The sequence below is a fragment of the Rhinolophus hipposideros genome, assembly GCF_964194185.1.
Source record: "Rhinolophus hipposideros genome assembly, chromosome: 21".
Classification (NCBI taxonomy): domain Eukaryota; kingdom Metazoa; phylum Chordata; class Mammalia; order Chiroptera; family Rhinolophidae; genus Rhinolophus; species Rhinolophus hipposideros.
Window position 1 is genome coordinate 6,541,413 of NC_138067.1, and position 17,727 is coordinate 6,559,139.

Consider the following 17,727-nt stretch of genomic DNA (forward strand, 5'->3'; position numbering starts at 1 on the left):
TAGTTTTGCCTGATGATTAATTTTTGAAACTGTAGTAATTGAACTATTTTTTTCTCTTGAAATTGACCATCAGTGGCTTAGCAGCATTTAATCAAATGTGATAAAATGCAAGATTTATAAAATCATTTAAGAGATGTTACAACACCTGCTTCTAACTGCAAACAGTTGAAAACAGACTTCACTTGCAATTAAGCCTTATCACTAGTGACATTTTTTTCCCAAGCAATACTTCATGGGTTTTCAAAATGACAATTACAGAACTAATACACAATTACTGTCACATGTAGTTTAGCAATTAATTTTGAAGACATTTGTCTAAAGGTTTCACAACAGAATATAAAATGGTTCTTATTGTTATGTGATGTTAGTTTCAATTCACAGAAAATCTTTTACCATCAGCTCTGATTCTGATGGGTCTGATGCGAGCAGATCATTTCTTTGTGGACTACAATCGGCCCCTTGTAGATGTGATTAGGCATCATTCAATGGCTGTTTGAACACTGATAACTGTCAACTAATGCATTTTATGAAAAGCTTCAATTTAGACATACATTTTTCTACAGCAAGAAATCTATAAATTTATAATTAGAATCCCTTGCTGTTCAATATTTGTACATAATACAGAATACGAGAGGATTATGAAATATTGAAAGCTGAATTCATTATTCATAGCCCAGAACATACAGTAAATATTCTTTGCCATACAACTTTGAGGAATCCATATTCCATTGTTTTTGAATGTCTTACACATGGTAATTACGGACGCTACTATTCACACCCTCGTTTTGTCCAGATTAGGATTCTGGTCAGGGTTGACACTTGCTGTTTTTAATTTTCATTTTATCATAAGCAGTTTAAGACTGTTGCCAGTGGTAATTTGCAATTTTTATCAAGACCTCTTCATTATAGCTTCTGACACGACAGATGCTGTAATTAATCATGCAAGACAACTGGGGATAGTGGTCACACTGTCCTCAAAGACCAGCCACTAAGAGCAAGAAAAGGGGGGAAGACACGGGCACTGAAATAATTATTTTGGCTTGAGAATTAGCATTCACCCTCAGTTTTAACAGCAATAAGAACACAACTCCAGCTAGTCCTAGCCCCAAAGAGAAGACAATTGCTTTTCCCTCTATACTTACCGTGTCACTTGCATCTCAACAAAAAGCTAATTATAAAAATATTTCCAACAGCTCTGGGTTTTTTTTTGGTTTTTTTGTAAGGGCCCTGGTTTGGGGCCGTGCCATCCAAATTCTCAACTATGAATATCGTATGTCCCACTGAAGATGGAAGACAATCTTGGGCTCCAATGAAAGTTGGTATGTGGCATATTTCCCCACCTGATATGTATTCAAGGAACCAAAAGTGAAATGTGACATAGCATTTTATTTGAAAAGTGAACAGTTTCCTGGTTGTTGCATCAAAATACAGTCCACAGTTTGTACTGAAATGTGTTTATTCTATAGCAAGATAAAAGCATTTTTGTTTTAGTTAAGCAAAATACAAACAACTTAATTGCTGCTATCATAACTCATAAAAAAGTATAAAACAGCATAAAAACACAATAAGCAATGTAGCAATGAATGGTTCATGTCACCAGTGTTTACGTTAAAGCCTCGTTTATGAAAACTTTACATCACATGATATGAAAACTTACAACTTTGAAAGAAAATATTTACATTGATTATTCAGATGTGGTGCGCCTTTTAAATATTCTACGAGTATTACATCATAATAAAAACTCTTGCTTTTTTTAAATCTTAACTTTCGTAATAACCGTTTTCATTTAAGTTCATTTCCCTTTTAAAAATACAGTGTTTTTATTTTTCGAAACTTGTCACTCAAAACACAGAATATAATATTCACATTCTTTTCTTCTAATTGGAATGAATATAACGGGCTAACAGTGGTCATAGATATTGTTACGACAGATACGGTGGTTCGATTTGGAGAAGCCATGGGTAAAAAGTGGAAATGAGTCAATAATTGAATCTAATCACTTGCTTTTTTTTTTTTTTTTTTTCTGGAGAGATTTTGGGGAGAAAAAAAAATAAGACCTTTGGCAAAAGTCTGTGATTAACATTATTTTTTTTTCATGACAAAAAAATGCCATCAACTATTCATGTCATACAAATGTTTGTATGAAACTGGATCTTCATATTTCAGGTAGTTACAACTGTGCTTTTTATGTTTAGGGTTTCGGAAGTTCAAACAGGATCGAAGTGCGGTTTAGTCACTTCTGGAGAAATAAGGCCATTTTCTATGACTCAAGAGAGGCCAGTTTATAGTCATCAGTATGTCCCAGGATTCATGAAACAGTTTGATTCACATATTGTAGGTATAGCCTGAATAAATAAAAAAAGGCATCACATAAAAGAGCACAGCTTTTCTTGTTTAAAAACAAAGTGGTTTCGAGTCAGCTAGAAGATGATGCTCGGCTACTTGGTAGTTCTTATCGCCTATCTAATAGACACTCGAGAGGACCATGTGATCTGTCACACACGTCTGCATTACCAGCGCCAGCTCACATGTCTCAGCCCCAGAAGGCTGACCCTCCACTTGCCTCCATACACACCAATCCGTCTGCCACGCGCATCTTCAGAAAATACTGACCTGTGACAACACTTGAGTCTGTGTCTGAGGCTGTATTTGCGACTGGTGCTGCTGAGATGCTGGCTGGGGGCTCCTGATGGCGGGGATGGGAGACGTCATCTGTGGGGTGACGGGGGAGTGCTGCCGAGGAGAAGGCTGAGACGGACGCTGCATGTGCTGCAGCTGCTGCAGCTGGAGCTGTTGCTGCAGCTGCTGCTGCAGCTGCTGCTGGCTGATTTGCTGCTGCAGCTGCTGCTGCTGCTGCTGCAGGTGCTGCTGCATGTGGTGCTGAAAATGCTGCTGCTGCATCTGCAGCTGCATCTGCTGCATCTGCTGCTGCTGCAGCTGCTGCTGCTGGCTTTGCACGGAAGGGCTCACCTGGGTGGACGGCGGTGCACCGACCAGGGTCGTGCCCATGGAGCTGATAAGTGGAGTCCCAATGTTCGATGGCATGTTGGCTGCGATGGTGACCGACGTGACAATTTGGTTCATGGGCAGTCTCATTGTTAAAGGCTTGGGAGCGATTGACCGAGGGAGCGACTGTTGCAGAGTCTGAGGTGAGGCTGACACCGTTCCGTGTTGAGACAGAGGAGGGTTGAGAAGGAGGGAGGATGTCAGATTGGTGGACGCCAGGGTCTGCTGAACAGAACGAATGGTCTGGGCTTCTGCTGATTCTGCAGCAGCCTGAATTAGGGAGAGAAGAGTCCAGAATATTAAAATATACATGGATTTAAAATACTTAAGTATTTTTAAGTATCGTAAATTGCTTATGAAAATGGCCCCAGCTGTTCATGCTTCCCTGGACACAAGCCCTTTGTCATGTGACATCTTCGTTCTTCCCAGAGCCGAATCAAATTCCCCATCTCTGGAATCTGGGCTGGCCTTGTGCCGTTGCTCTGGTCAATAGAATACAGTGAAAGTGAGGTCTCAAGAGGTCTTGCACCCCACTTTCCCCCTTTCTGTCTCTCAACTTACCACTGCCACATGTGTGATGACAGACATGTGGCCCAGGTACTCCACTCAAGAGCCAGCTCACTACCACATATGTGAATGAATCCAGCCCCATGCCCCTACCCCCCATCTCCAGACTGACGGATGAGCAGAACTATTGATGCTGCCCCACTGGGCCGAGATGTGGAGTACCAGCCAGCTCATGGGCACTCTCTGAGATAAATCCTTATTTATTTATTTTAAGTCACTGGGCTTGGTAGCTGATTGTTACCCAGCACTACTGTAGCAAGATAACCAATACACATAGTAAAGCAACGATTTTTCAGCATTTAAGTCTAAACTAACCTCACCCCCAAGTATCAACAATAGAGAACAGACTGCCTGAGTTCAAATCTACCTCTGTGACTTGACTTTGTGACTTTGGGCACGTTCATTCACTCGCTTGTTCCTGTTTCCTTATCTATAAAATAGGGTTTTTATAGTATTTACCTGTGTAGAGTGTGTGAGTATTAAATTAACTCATTTGTGTGAGGCATTCAGAACAGTGCCTGGCCCATGGGAAGCCTTAATAGATGTTAGCTCATTTTATTCATGAAGTCCTACTACCAAAAGCTACTGCTACTACTAGAAAACTTCAAAGCCCTGTATTTGGGTGATTAGTTATAACAGTGCTCACTTGAATATAAGAAACACATAACTGAATTCCTTAGAGATAGTTTACTAAATATTTTCAAAGATTCCCAGAATTTATCAAAGCCGTCATAGATAAGTGGAGAATTCCAACACTCATTTGACTGAATAACCTATTATAAGATAAACAACATGGAGAAAAACTTCCTATTACATTTTGCACTAAAAACACACAATGACCTCCACAAGTATATATATTTACTAACACAATGGTGATTGGAATGATTCCTTTTAAAGACTATTTTTTCTTATTTTTCACAAAACTAGGCAGTTTAGGAGGGGGGTAATGGGCGCACACAGGGGCATCAAGCTGATATCCGCTCTCTTGAAAATTTTATTTCTAGATTTTTAGTACTCAGATTTATAAAATCTACTATTAGAAAGAACCTGAGAAGTGACCTTACATGGAGAGTCACTCCATGTAGGAAAAGCCATAGCTGACAGCTTCTGTTTAAACACATGCTACTACTGAAGATTCAGCTTCTGGTCATTGTTTTGGTGGCTGTGAAGATTAAAAGTGACAGGAGAGTCACATCACGAGAGACTGAATCCTCAGCTCTGAATAAGAGGTGTGAGTTATACGCACTTATGATGTAACCCCATTTGTTATTTCTACCGTGGAGGCTGTAATCCTGCTCCCTGCAGCCTCACTCCCGGGACGAAGTCTGGCACAGAGATGAAACTTAGGCGTCCCTCTTATGACGGCCTTCATAAGGGAGGACCGACATCCCATGCTTCCCAAATCCTTACTTCCCTCATTGTTTCAATTATGGGAACGTGATTTAATTTTCAGTCTTCCTTATCATGGAAGCAACAGTTGGTTACCATTCCTCTTTCAACTGTGGGCTCTCAAAACAGAACCAGTTCTTCAGATGTGGGCTAATCAGTGCGCTGCACAATTAGATGCAGCTTCTTGTGTGGTCGCCGTAGGAGCAGCTCTTTTAGACTTCCGGTTCAGGGTGAAATTATTCTAAACTTCTAGCTCCAGGGCTATTTTCATTGCCTGCCAGAGCTCTGAGTAGAAATTTAGGATACCCTCAAACTGCGCTGACTCAAAGAAAATGCAATAAAGAAACAAACACTATTTTAGATTTATTCTTTGAACATCCCATTCTGTTGATGTTTTGGAGTCACTGCATTCCATCCAGAAATATTTCTGAATCCTGTCTTTAGGCTGCAATGTATAACTTTCAAGTTTTCTCTTCCAAGTCGGTCATAGGCTTGCTGAGCCCAGGCATGGGGGCTGTTTCCTTAGTGCCTTCTGAGTTACCGGCTCTTGGCTTAAATCCACGGATGGTCAGTTATTCGTGTCGAATGCACAAAGACCACCTCCACCTGCTTCTGGGTAAATAAATGAATCAATGATCCACTTAGGAAGTACAGGCACATTGTTCCTGTATTCGCATCACTCTATTTAATTAGCTATCAACTACACCTCAATTCTTAATATCTGTAGTCCACACATTCAGTTGTTTTGTGACAGTGACAAATTTGAAGCCAGAATCAGGAGAGTATCTTTCAGTGTCTGCCTTGCAGAGTCTCAAAAAGAGGTTTTTCTATTGACCTGATGTTTTCTCTTTTTCACGCAGTGGAAAGTGTCCTACGAACTGTCAAAACCAGGAGGACCTCTCTTGATCTGATTCTGAGCAGCTGCCCATGGTAAATCTTAATGTAAAGAAGAAACAACGCAGGGGAAGAAAAGAAAAAGGGGTAAACCCATTTAAAATGGCTTTGCCAGCAACAGCGACCAATCCTGGGGGCTCTTTGTGGTACTTCAGGCAACAGCAATGACAGTGGAACGGAATCTCTGCTTGCCAGAGGAAATACATCAAGAGAAAACCATTAGTTCAAACTACCCTCCCCAAAGCCCCTCTAAATCATTGGAAAGCTAAAGACAAAGTTAATTAAACGTTAAAATAATACAATGTAATGGCTCAGGCTCCTTTGGATCAAGGTAATAATAATCTACAGTGACATTTGCTTTGGGATGCTGGTGTATTTTATAACACATCAGGGTCCGCTGTATACTCTATGTATAATACATATACATGTCTTTTTTCTTCAGTATTGGAGCATAATTTTATTTTAAATAATCATGAAGTTTATTTATTTATATGATGTGGAACCGTTTGGTCAAAAATGCAACATCCCCTATTGCAATAATGTAAATGTGGGAGAATTTATCGCAGGACATCCAAAAATGCCTGACAAACATGCCCTCAGTTTACACAGAGGAATGAACACACATCTCAGGCCCTGATGAAAAGAAAGACTAAGAGGCTATTTAAAATTTGCCCAGATAGCTTCAACACACCATCTCTAGAGATCAGTGAATCTTTTGGAAACCATTTTGATTTCGCAGCTTAAATGAACACATTTCTCACGCCATCATGCCAGAAATCTCGGATGGAAACCAATCAATGTATGAGTTGTTCAAGGTGCTTGTTTGGTCAATTCTAAGGGGCGTTGCATTTATGGGTTCAGTGCTGCGGGGCTGTTTTCAACATGGTGACTCTCAGCGACACTTCTGCCCCGACCCGGGTTTACCTTAGAAACAAGGCTGGCCCTGTACGCAGCCAGGGCTTTCAGGTACTCCTTCTTGGCAGCTTCTGTTTTCCTTTTATACACCTATTAAGAGACCACAATCAACACCACCTTTAGCATACAAATTCTGAGCCATAAAATAACTGTTGCACAATTTAGGTCACAACGTAACTCACATAAAACATACGGCTCCGAGGCTTTGATTTTTAAATGAAACACATACACACACACACACACCCCAAAACAAAACAACGAAACCCAGCCACCTCCACTGGAGCACAATTTTCACGTTTACTATTGCAAATGAGAGAAAGATTTGAGGTCCTAGCATAGGTTTCTTGAGAGTCACAGCTGAGGGCCTCATGCTAAGGCAGTAAACAAGGTAGCAAAAAGAATAAAATTTGCTGCAAATGGTTTCAATTATGGAAAGTAATGAGTTTTTCTCCATCAATGTCTTCTTTCCCTGACACACATTTCTAAACTGTACCCAATCAGAGAATTAAACCACCACCACCAATTGGTCGTGTGTGAAGACAGAAAAGATGGAGGCCTTTCGACCTTGGTTTTCTTTCAGAGAAGCAAAAAGTCAGAAACAGTAAAAGATGGGAGATTTCTGTTAGCGAGACCAATGAGTTACATAAATACTTCCCAGTATATTAAACATGATGTTGGCTTCTTTTTCTAACAGTGGTCTGATGGCTGGGTGTTAGACCGAGCACAGTTATCGTTCTCTCCAGAGTTTAAAAGTTAGATACAGCACTTAGTGTGCCCCTTAGGATTCCATCTCTGGGATAAGAAAATCAGTCTCTACATACGGCAACTCGCTCACTGCAATCAAACAAGCAAATTCTGTCATTGCACCATCCCAACAATAGCTGCTACCGCGTTTCCCCAAAAATAAGACCCAGTCAGGCAATCAGCTCTACTGCACCTTTTGGAGCAAAGATTCATACAAGACCCAGTCTTATTTTATTGTAATATAAGACTGGATATAACATATATAATATAATATAATATAATATAATATAATATAATATAATATAATATAATATAATATAATATAATACCAAGTCTTATATTAATTTTTGCTCCAAAGACACATTAGAGCTGATTGTCCAGCTAGGTCTTATTTTGGGGGAAACATGGTAGTAAAAATGAGTTTTTGGTTTGTTAAAAAAAAAAAAAATTCAAGGCTTTTCTTCTCTTCAATCGTGAAACAGTTATTCTGTTATTACTCATATGGGCCTATTCTTCTGAGTATACGTAAAGTTAACTCCTATTAATGGTCATTGGAGTTTCATTCAAGGAGCGAGGGGAGGACTGACCCCCAAGGAAGCCATTTTTTCTGCACTGTATGGAGTCACATGGGGAAGGAGAGGAGACCAGGCCCTAAGCAAGTATCTCTCACTAGCATGGCTCATCTCTCAATACCTCTCACACTGCCAAGCTTTCAAATGAACATGGAATAAAATTTCAAATGCCCGGTGACAATAATGAGACACGCAGAGGCGGCTTCAAAGTTTGGAAACCCACTAGGATAGCACAAGAGTTCAGAAAGATGATCAAAGAAAAGGCAAGCAGGATGGACCTAATCGCTTTGCAGTGCCTTTTTTGAACAAAAGGGGAAAGAATTCCACACTACTTAAAAAGTAAAGATGATCATGAAAAGTTTATGCTTGCAGGATACTGCCTGGATTTCTTCCAACTCTCCTCTGAATGGGTTGTGGACCCTTAAGGCGACTGAAAAACCATATAACCAGAGAGTGGTTTGAGTTTATATATTTGTGCTTTCTAATTCCATAGCTTACAAAGGCTTTCGTGAGAGGTGGTCATATTAAGTGAATGTATTCACTCAGAAAAGGTGTTAGGAACACTGATAACTTTTTAATATGTGTCCATGATGGATCGTTGCCTTACCTGCTTTTGTTCTTCTCCAAGGCTGTCCCACATAGATGCTACAATTTTTGAGACCTCTCCAAAGGTTGCATTGGGATTTTGACCTTTAATTGCAGCCTGTGTGTCTCTGAAAAATAGGGCATATGCTGACACTGGCTTCTGGGGCTCGTTGGGATCTTTCTTTTTCTTTTTCTTTGGAGTCTTGGGCTTCTTGCCAGAATCTGGAGCAGCTCTTTTCTCTCCAATGGCCTGCAAAGTACGAAGAAAAATTCACTGCCTGGAATGTATTTGCAGAGAATGCAGTAAGACTGACTCAGGTTCGCAATTGTTCTGCTAAGGTTTTGTGAAGCTTCATCAACAGATGAATCACCACCCAAAGTGGGGGAGGGGTGGATTTGCTTAGAGTTAACTGGACAGCAGAGATCAGCATTTAGAACATTGATTAATGAGACTCAGAAGTGTCTTCAATACATTCACAACATATGCTCTAAGTAGCAATTATGAGTAATGAAAAGCAGACCACTGTACCAGCAATGCTGTGTGTGTGTGTATGTGTGTGTGTGTGTGTGTGTGTGTATGCTAGGCTACACATATACACATAAACAAAACATTTTACATCTTCAGAGGTTTTAGAAATAAACTTAAATAATATTCAGGAGGTTGATCACATTCAGATATTTTAAATGAGGTCCCCTGCCACAGTCACATGCCCAATGTATGATTGGCCCAAACTGATTTTTCGAGGCTGATCTTTTATTTGACTAGAATATGACTTTGCTAATGGGTCTCCACAAACTCAAATGGAAATGACTGACAACCCCTACGCTTAAACAACAAGGGTGCAAGCTTCATTTTCTAAATAATAACGTTCTACAGACTAGAACAAGAAATGTAAAAATGGCAAAATTCCTTTAACTGGAGATAAAAAGGACGTTGATACCCTTCACAAAACTGAAAACCTGTAACGGAGCAATGGTTGATATTTAAGCTCACCAAGGCTGTAAACAAGACACTTATATATGGTAAGTAAGCCTACCCAGAAGAATACTACCAGAGAGACGCTCACTCATGTTCAGAATATGTGCTCGGCGAGATCACCACCACAGAAACGATATGAGGACCGTTCTCCCACCATATGTACAACGGAGCACCAGGCTCACGTTCTACCATCATCTGATTTCAATGATCACATAACATACTTATCAGAGAAGCAGGGGAGATGATTTATCAACCTTGTTTCACCCCCCCTAGGTTATAATATGACTACATTGAAGATAATTTTGCAGCTAACTTCACCAAGAACGTTGAAGTGTTTGACAAAATCTGTTTTAAAAGCCAGCCTTGAGCAAGATCCACAGAGATAGACTCGAGTTACTAACAGATTGGCTTTTAATGGCTTTGAGTCTTAAATCCTAATTCAAATTTTCTAAGAGTATCATTACTTTCTGAATGAGGGTCATTTGGAACTTAATCCAATTACTAAAATTCCTAGGGAGGAAATGGGTGAGTAACTTGTCTTTGAGAGCTCAGAACCCACAAGGTGTTGGGAAAACACTAGTCTACTTCGAAGTGGACTTATTTTTTGTATGATATGAGTGATAACAAGGTCCATACTTTATACGAATAGTTTACATACTTCAGAGGGTGTTAGGCCATATGCCACCTTTCCTCCAAAACGCCACTTTTCCTAACTCACACAATTAATTTAATTTTATAGACCGCATAGTCTTTTTTTCTAAATTCTCAGCAGAAGTGAGGCTTGTTTCATACTAATTAATGAATTTGAACTTGCAAGAGAGTCGGATGCCTTTCAGTTAGAGCTTCAACTGGAGTCAATCTTTTCTTTAATGAAAAAATATTAAACCACAAGGGAGAACGAACACACACACACACACACACACAAGGGTTCTTCTAATTAAGACAAACACCTATATTCTTTTCATGGAAGAAGAAAATTTGGTACTGTTTGCACCAGCAACAATAATCTGATCAATGACAACATGAAAGTAATTTCAGGGTAGCTTTTTTCCAAATGAGAGGAGTTCAATTTCATTCTCTGTAAAAAAACAAAACAGCAAAACAGAAAAAAACATTCCAATGTTGACAACCTTTGGCATCTTTCTTGGATAAACCTGACTTGCCCTAATCATCATTACCTTTTAAGAACAAACCCGAAATGAAGATGACCTCAGTTTAAACAAAAGCTTAGAATTAATTCTCCTAAAGAAACTTTTGTGTCGTTGACTCAAAAGGGTTGGGAAAGGTGGAGAAATTGCTTTTCCCAAAAGAGACCTGATCAACGATAAAGTGAACCTTCCTTTCTCAGCTAAGTTGCTTAAAAGATAACAAATTGAATTCCTTGTCTTTACATAAAACCTACACCCTCGCTCAACATGGAGCAGGCTCAGGAATTGCAGACAAGCTTCTGTGTAGAAGTGCCAACTTTCAGATTGGCACAGAGGTAAGTATTCAGATCAGTGGGAATGTGACTGAAACGGAAAGTGTCCCTCTGAATTGCGTAATGACCATCTATAACTTAGCTGCACCTTATTCATATCCCTTGAGTTTCTTTAGTCATTATTTCTCACTTCACCTCATGGAACTCCTTGTGAGATTGTTAGTGCCTTCGCCCAGGGGGTGCTACCATGATGCCACAGCCCAAACTGTCCTTGAAATCCCTACAACATGGTTCTAACCACCCTGGCTCCTCTCAGTCTTCTCTAGCTCCTCTTCTTCCATTTGCTACTTAAAAATAAATGATGCTCAGGGTTCTGGGCTTTACTTGCTCCTTGCACACTCTGAGAAATCCTGACTACTTCTCTGCCTTCATGTCTAAGTGCGATGGTCCCAAGTCTATAGTTTCACCTCCGATGAACTGAGTTTAGACTCAAGAATAAGCACTTCAAATCCAACCCATACCATGCCAAACTCTTATCGTCCTCCTGGGGAAACACAACACTCCTCTCTTCCTGGGTTGCCTCTCAGGTACTGATTTCCATACTGACTCTCAAACTAAAACCCAATTTATCTTCTACTTTCAAATTCCAGTGGATCACCAAACCTTAATGATTCTCCTTCTTAAATGTCTCACTAATCTGGTACCTCCTGTCCATTTCTTTGCTAAAGGGAAACACTTCATTTAAAAAAAAAAAAAAAAGTCTTCTAATTGCCTTCCTTTTCTCCAGTCTCTCCCTTTGTAATGCATTCTCTGTATAGCCAAGGTTCTCTATCCAAAGAACAGATTTGCTTACGCCATCCCTCTATGCAAATAATCAGCTATCAACTACCAACAGGAGAAATCACATTTCAGCCGTTTCTTTCTTCAACTCTTGTTCCTTTCCTTCCCCATATCAAACTATTCATGATATCCATAAATTGACATGCAGTTCCATCGCTCCCTGTACCAGAATGCCTCAGAAACTTTTATGTACCCTCTTAGACCGAATTCAAATATCACCTTCCCAATAGTCTTCCTCAGATCACTCTCCCAAACAGAATCGATTACAACCTCAGCAGAGCAGATACATCAATTACACCACTAATCACATCTGCCTCTAAGTTTTCAACATTGCTATTCATTCCCAGTGGGGAGCCCCATGGGTAGTAATTCTCTTATAAATCCTTGTATCACCAGAACCAAGGAAAATGCCAAGCACAGAATAGGGGTACAACACATAATTAACAAATAAGGAATGAGTAATTATGTACCCAGAGTAAAGAACTTTAATGAACAGAACGCTTTTCTTGGCATGCAGAAAAATCATGCCTGCAACTAAGTTTTTATTTCAAACTACGTGCATTTAAATAATATACATTTCCCAAGACAAAAGCGAAGGCATGAAACGATGAGAACTTAGGAAGTGACAAAATATCATCCAAGGTGCGAGGCTGTCAAAGTGGCCACAGTTCAGCCAAGTCACTGGATGACACTCACCCACGTGGACATTAACTTTGAACCAGAGCAGTTTAGGAATCCTGGAAAGTCAACTGCAAGCCTTCCCTTTCACAGATGAGGAAAACGAGGCATATACAAGAGTTAAAGGACTTACTCAGTGCCTTACAACTCGTCGGAGAATTTCCAGTTGAGTACACATTACGCAGAGAATAAATAAGTAAAAAGAGTGAAGAAAACAACTAAACCATCGTAAATTTAAATGCGACTCCAAAAAGGAGAAGAGATTACCAAAAAGGTAATGCCATAAATGAAGTTCAAAAACATGAGCAGGGGGTGACCCCGCATTCTCGGGATGGTGAACTTACTCTGCTGGATTCATCAGCATCTTCTTCATTGATGGAGCTAGAAGGGGAGGGGGTCGCCGATTTGCTCGCTGGAGGTGAAGGAGAAGTATGGGGCAGGCTGGCACCTCCCAAATTCAGCCCCAGTTGGGCACTGAGCTGAGACTGGTTGATGGTGGTGAGCTGGGCAGGAGGCATGACCCCGGAGCGAGCAGCATCGGTCATGTGGACAATGGACCTCATGATCAAGGACGGGTCCTGCCGGTACTGCGACACTTGTGCGTGGCTCTGATCCTAAAAAGGCAACAGGGAGGGGGGGAAACTCTTTTAATTTTCCCAAATATCAATGGACTTATGAGGACTATGGGGTGGGCGAAATGAGTGAAGGGGGTCAAAAGGTACCAACTTGCAGTTATAAATAAACATGTCACGGGGATGTAATGTACAGGCATGCTGGCTACAGTTAATAATACGGCAGAGTATATTTGAAAGTAGCTGAGAGAGTAGATCTTCAAAGTCTTCATCACAGAAAAAGCAATTTCTTTAAAACTATGTATGGGGACTGATGTTAACTAGACTTATTATGGTGATCATTTCACAATATATACAAATATCAAATCATTATGTTGTACACCTGAAGCTAATATAATGCCATATGCCAAGTATACTGCAATTTTTAAGAAATCAATGAAATTCTAATGTGAGCAGCTCCTTAGATGGGTTTGATCTGTTGCAATTTTGATAGGTCTGACCTATCCCAGGATGATGGTCTTTATTAATTTATTAACTATAAGGACTCATGATCACAAGTTGAGAGGTCAAAAGCACAAGGCCCAAATTATCCAGCCTAGTCGGTCTATTTCAGGATAGAACTGTCACTGCTGTATGTCAGTGAACGGTCATATGACTTTAAAATAATAAGCTTATTGGCAAAGGAAAGATAAACTTCCAACTCTTGCTTCTTACTCAGGACACTGATGAGAAGGAAAGCATTAAAGCAGAGGTCCAACCCTTTCAGGCTCCCCAGTTGGTTTGCCTTTCTCCTCACACAAACAGTTCTAGTTCCATTACCCTTCACCCAGCTCTTAGAGGAGGAGAACCAGTTCTCTATTTTATCCTTCCAGGAATGCATTATGACCTAAGCAGAGAGGATGGGCTGGGCAAGCACTGAGCAAACATCTGTTTGCTTCAGGGCACCTTTTCTGCAAACCCCCGCTGTGGTTAACCATTTAGTCATTCCCATTCTGAATTACAATGTCAATGGCGGCATCTGGAAGTCATTCAATGTCTTTAGGATTGGATATCCCTTTTTTCATCTTAAACCTGCTGTGTTTTCTTTTGTTCAACCCACCATGATTTAATGTACTAATGGATTTTTAAAAAATATGTATAAAGACGAGGTACAGATAATCAGAATTAGCTTCTCTGAAAGTTACTGCAGCCACTTCAAAAGTAGCCTTCTGTCTTTGGCAGTCATATGAAAGGCTTCAGATTTGTTGCTTCTTTTTTTCTAATTCCAAAAATAAAAAAATAAAAATGAAGACATGCTTTTCAAACGACTTACTTTAAGACTTGTCATTTAAAGTGAGTCTGTGATTTTATTGAAACCAAATTCTCTTGACTCACAGTGACCCAGAATCTAATTTTATACACAAGCCTATGAATTCTTAACTGTTCCACATTTGAGTCTTTCTGATAAGTCTTCTTTTTGCTCTTTAAAGATACGAATTATAAATAACTAAATTGGAACATTTGGTTTCATAATAGTAAGTATATAAATGCCACTAAATAAGAAGCCATAGCTAGCAAAAGGAAACTAGTTAAATAAATTACGATCTACCACCCTACAAAGTATTATGAAGCTTTTTCAAATAACGAATTAGATTTATGTGTATTGACCTAGAGCAGGGTTTCTCAATCTTTGGGTCTATCAACATTTTGGACCAGACAAGTCTTGTGGGGGAGGTTCTTTGCATTGTAGGTTGTTTATAGCAACCCTGGCCCCCACCTTCCTGATGCCAGTAGCAACCTCCCTCTCTCCACCAGTCATGACAATCAAAAATGTCTCCAGACAGTGCCCCAAAGGGGGCAAAATTGCTCTCGGTTGAGAACCACTGATTAGAGTCATATGCAAGACATAGTAAGTGAAAAAGCAAGTTGCAAAATAATTATAGAGTACAGCCTCTTTTTGTTTAAAGAGGAAAGTGTACATTCAAACTCTTAACAACGGTTATATTATAAGGGGTAAGATTGAAGGAGTAAGGAGGGGAGCATCTTAACTTTTTCCATGTACAAAACCACAAAAAAATAAAATAAATAAACTAAAACACTTCAGTCAGGAAAAACAAAAAGGATATACAAGTAGTTAAAACAGTCCATAGTTGCTAAAATTGAATACTAAATATATAAATTTTCCATTTCTTAATAATTTCTGAGTTTATCCATTTGCCTGTGGAATCCTGGAGAAATGTGTTATCAGAACAATCCCACTCTTCTTTGTCTTTCTGACAACAATCTCTTCCACTGTTCTTAAAATATTACATTCTATTGTCAGGCGTCTCTCGCATACTTGTATCACAAAAGTGGATTTTACATGATTATTTTTTATTAGCATTCTACTACACATCTAGCTATTTCTCTTAAAAAAGGTGAGCTGTCTGTCCACTCTTCCACGTTTTTTTAAAGTTCCACCATTGCTTACTTTCATCACTTCCATCCCCCAATTACTGGGAATTAAGCTATCTTATTCTTATATATACTATATGCCTGTCAGAACGCTTTCTAAAAGTCCTTTCAGATGTATTTAGATCTAAAGATTTTAAAATATCTGCAAGCAACTTCCAGATTACATTTAAATGAAGTGTTTTAATTCTGACTGCATAATGATAAATTAGTTAACTGGCATGGCCGTAAAATATGATTTACACAGCTTTCTCATTAAGTTATTTTGTTCTTTAACTCTAAGGAAGATCAGCACGTATAGATACTGGGTTGACTCATCCCACACCCAGGGCATTTCAGATGGATCTCACGGTCAAACAAGAAGCCAAGAACTTAGTTTTCTTGGCTTCACCAGCTCTTCCTGAATTTCACCTGCAATTGATGCCTGTATTATGGACCTGGTTGCTTGTGAGTTCCTGTTGACAAACAGCCAGGGTTCACTGTACTAAAAAGGAACATTTACGGTATGTTACTACTGTGCTTCCCCGAAAATAAGACCTAACTGGAAAATAAGCCCTAGCATGATTTTTAAGGATGACATCCCCTGAACATAAACCCTAGTGCGTCTTTTGGAGCAAAAATTAATATAAGACCCGGTCTTATTTTCGGGGAAACATGGTATGTGCCAGGATTGGTGCTAAGCTTAAGATAGATTTTCTAAGTCAATCTTCTAAATAGCTTCCAGAATTAGATGCTATTACACCCATTCTTAGGGGAGTGATCCTCAGGGGCCACATAGCTAGTGATATCAGTGGGAAAACGGTGCAGGAGGGAGCCCTAGGGGCTCAGTGGCCGGGCTCATATTCACGGAGAGAGATGAAGGCGTCTCTGGGCTCTCCACTGCCACCACTTACTTCCCTTTAACAAATGCAACTCCATTTTCACCTGTTTTATAAATTGAGATTCATCATTAACATTTCACTTTAAAAAGAAAGGAAGGAAGGGAGGACGGAAGGAAGGAAGGAAGGAAAGAAAGAAAAGACAGAAAGAAAATAGGGATCTTCTGCAGTGGGGACAGAGGGAAAACTACCCATGAAAAGTACCGGTGGTGGGGCCAAAGTCTTGCTAAAACTTAAGAGTCATCCACATAGTTTTCAAATCCAAAAAAATGCTGGCCCTATCTTTCTTCTCTCCCACAGGACAATATACCAAGGGACTCTAAAATATTTTCAAGTAACTGTTGAACTACATAATCGATGCATCAAAATGTGCTAGTATTTACCATGGTCCACAGTTATCTGAGAATAACTTCCTATGTGTAAGGATTACAGCATAAGAAGATTAATGGTGAAAACATCTCTTCCGAGATTCAAGTTCCTTTAGGGCCACCAATTATTAACAATAGCCCTGGGAAACTTGGCGATCCTTAAAGACTCCAGTCATTTTCCAGAAAAGAAAAAAAAAGTAACCCTTAAAAGATACTTCCTTTGATCTTAGGATTCCCACATAAAAAGAGAAAGATATCAGCTCAGTTTAAAGATATTTATTGAGAACCTACTATGTGCCAGGCCAGAGCAGCCAATATACCAATGCTCATATCTTTGAAATTAGAAAATCACTTTGTCATTCTTTTAAACATTAAACATAATTTAGACTGGATTAATAAATTTACTATGTGTAGATTTACACATAGTAAAATAAATTTACAAAGTATAGGTAAGAATAATTCATACACCCTCCTTCAAAATACCTCAATTTTTCCTAGTAGTAATGACATGATAAGGAAATGTATAACCACAGATACACATTTCTTATTCATTCTTGGGATATAACCTAAGAAATGTAATGCCTTTTTATAAATCATTCCCTCTCAGTTATTAAAGTCTTGAAAAATTCATCAGTGATCACTGAAAGGCAAAGCAACTAGTGGGTTATAAGACGTTGTCACCATCATATCCAACAGTGAGTTGAACGCTGGTACTTTTTTTGGTAAAATTCCATTTTATACGTAGGGTTTATTTGTATCCCTTTCTACATTGTTCATCATGTGAGAGAAACTCATTCTCTCTTCTTGGCCTCACTCTGTCCTCTAATTGATAATATTAGGTAAGAGTTTCTCAACCTTGATGGTATTGACAACTTGGTATGAATAATTCT

The 17,727-nt window shown here is 39.4% G+C and overlaps 1 protein-coding gene across 4 annotated transcripts in view; it reads right to left on the reverse strand.

Annotated features, from left to right (window-relative positions):
• Positions 1–1,140: 1,140 nt before the first annotated feature.
• Positions 1,141–17,727, reverse strand: part of TOX3 (TOX high mobility group box family member 3) — a 101,970-nt gene continuing 85,383 nt past the window's right edge. Inside the window, exons 4-8 of one of the 4 annotated variants that reach the window (XM_081030970.1) lie at positions 12,934–13,203; positions 8,695–8,922; positions 6,781–6,861; positions 2,614–3,276; positions 1,141–2,345 (exon numbers count right to left, since the gene is read on the reverse strand). In XM_081030970.1, coding sequence (XP_080887096.1) covers positions 2,292–2,345; positions 2,614–3,276; positions 6,781–6,861; positions 8,695–8,922; positions 12,934–13,203 — 1,296 coding nt within the window. In that variant the 3' untranslated portion in view covers positions 1,141–2,291. Of the gene's footprint in view, positions 3,277–6,780; positions 6,862–8,694; positions 8,923–12,933; positions 13,204–17,727 lie in introns of all 4 variants that reach the window. The other 3 variants (XM_081030969.1, XM_081030972.1, XM_081030971.1) reach the window with 3 other exon arrangements.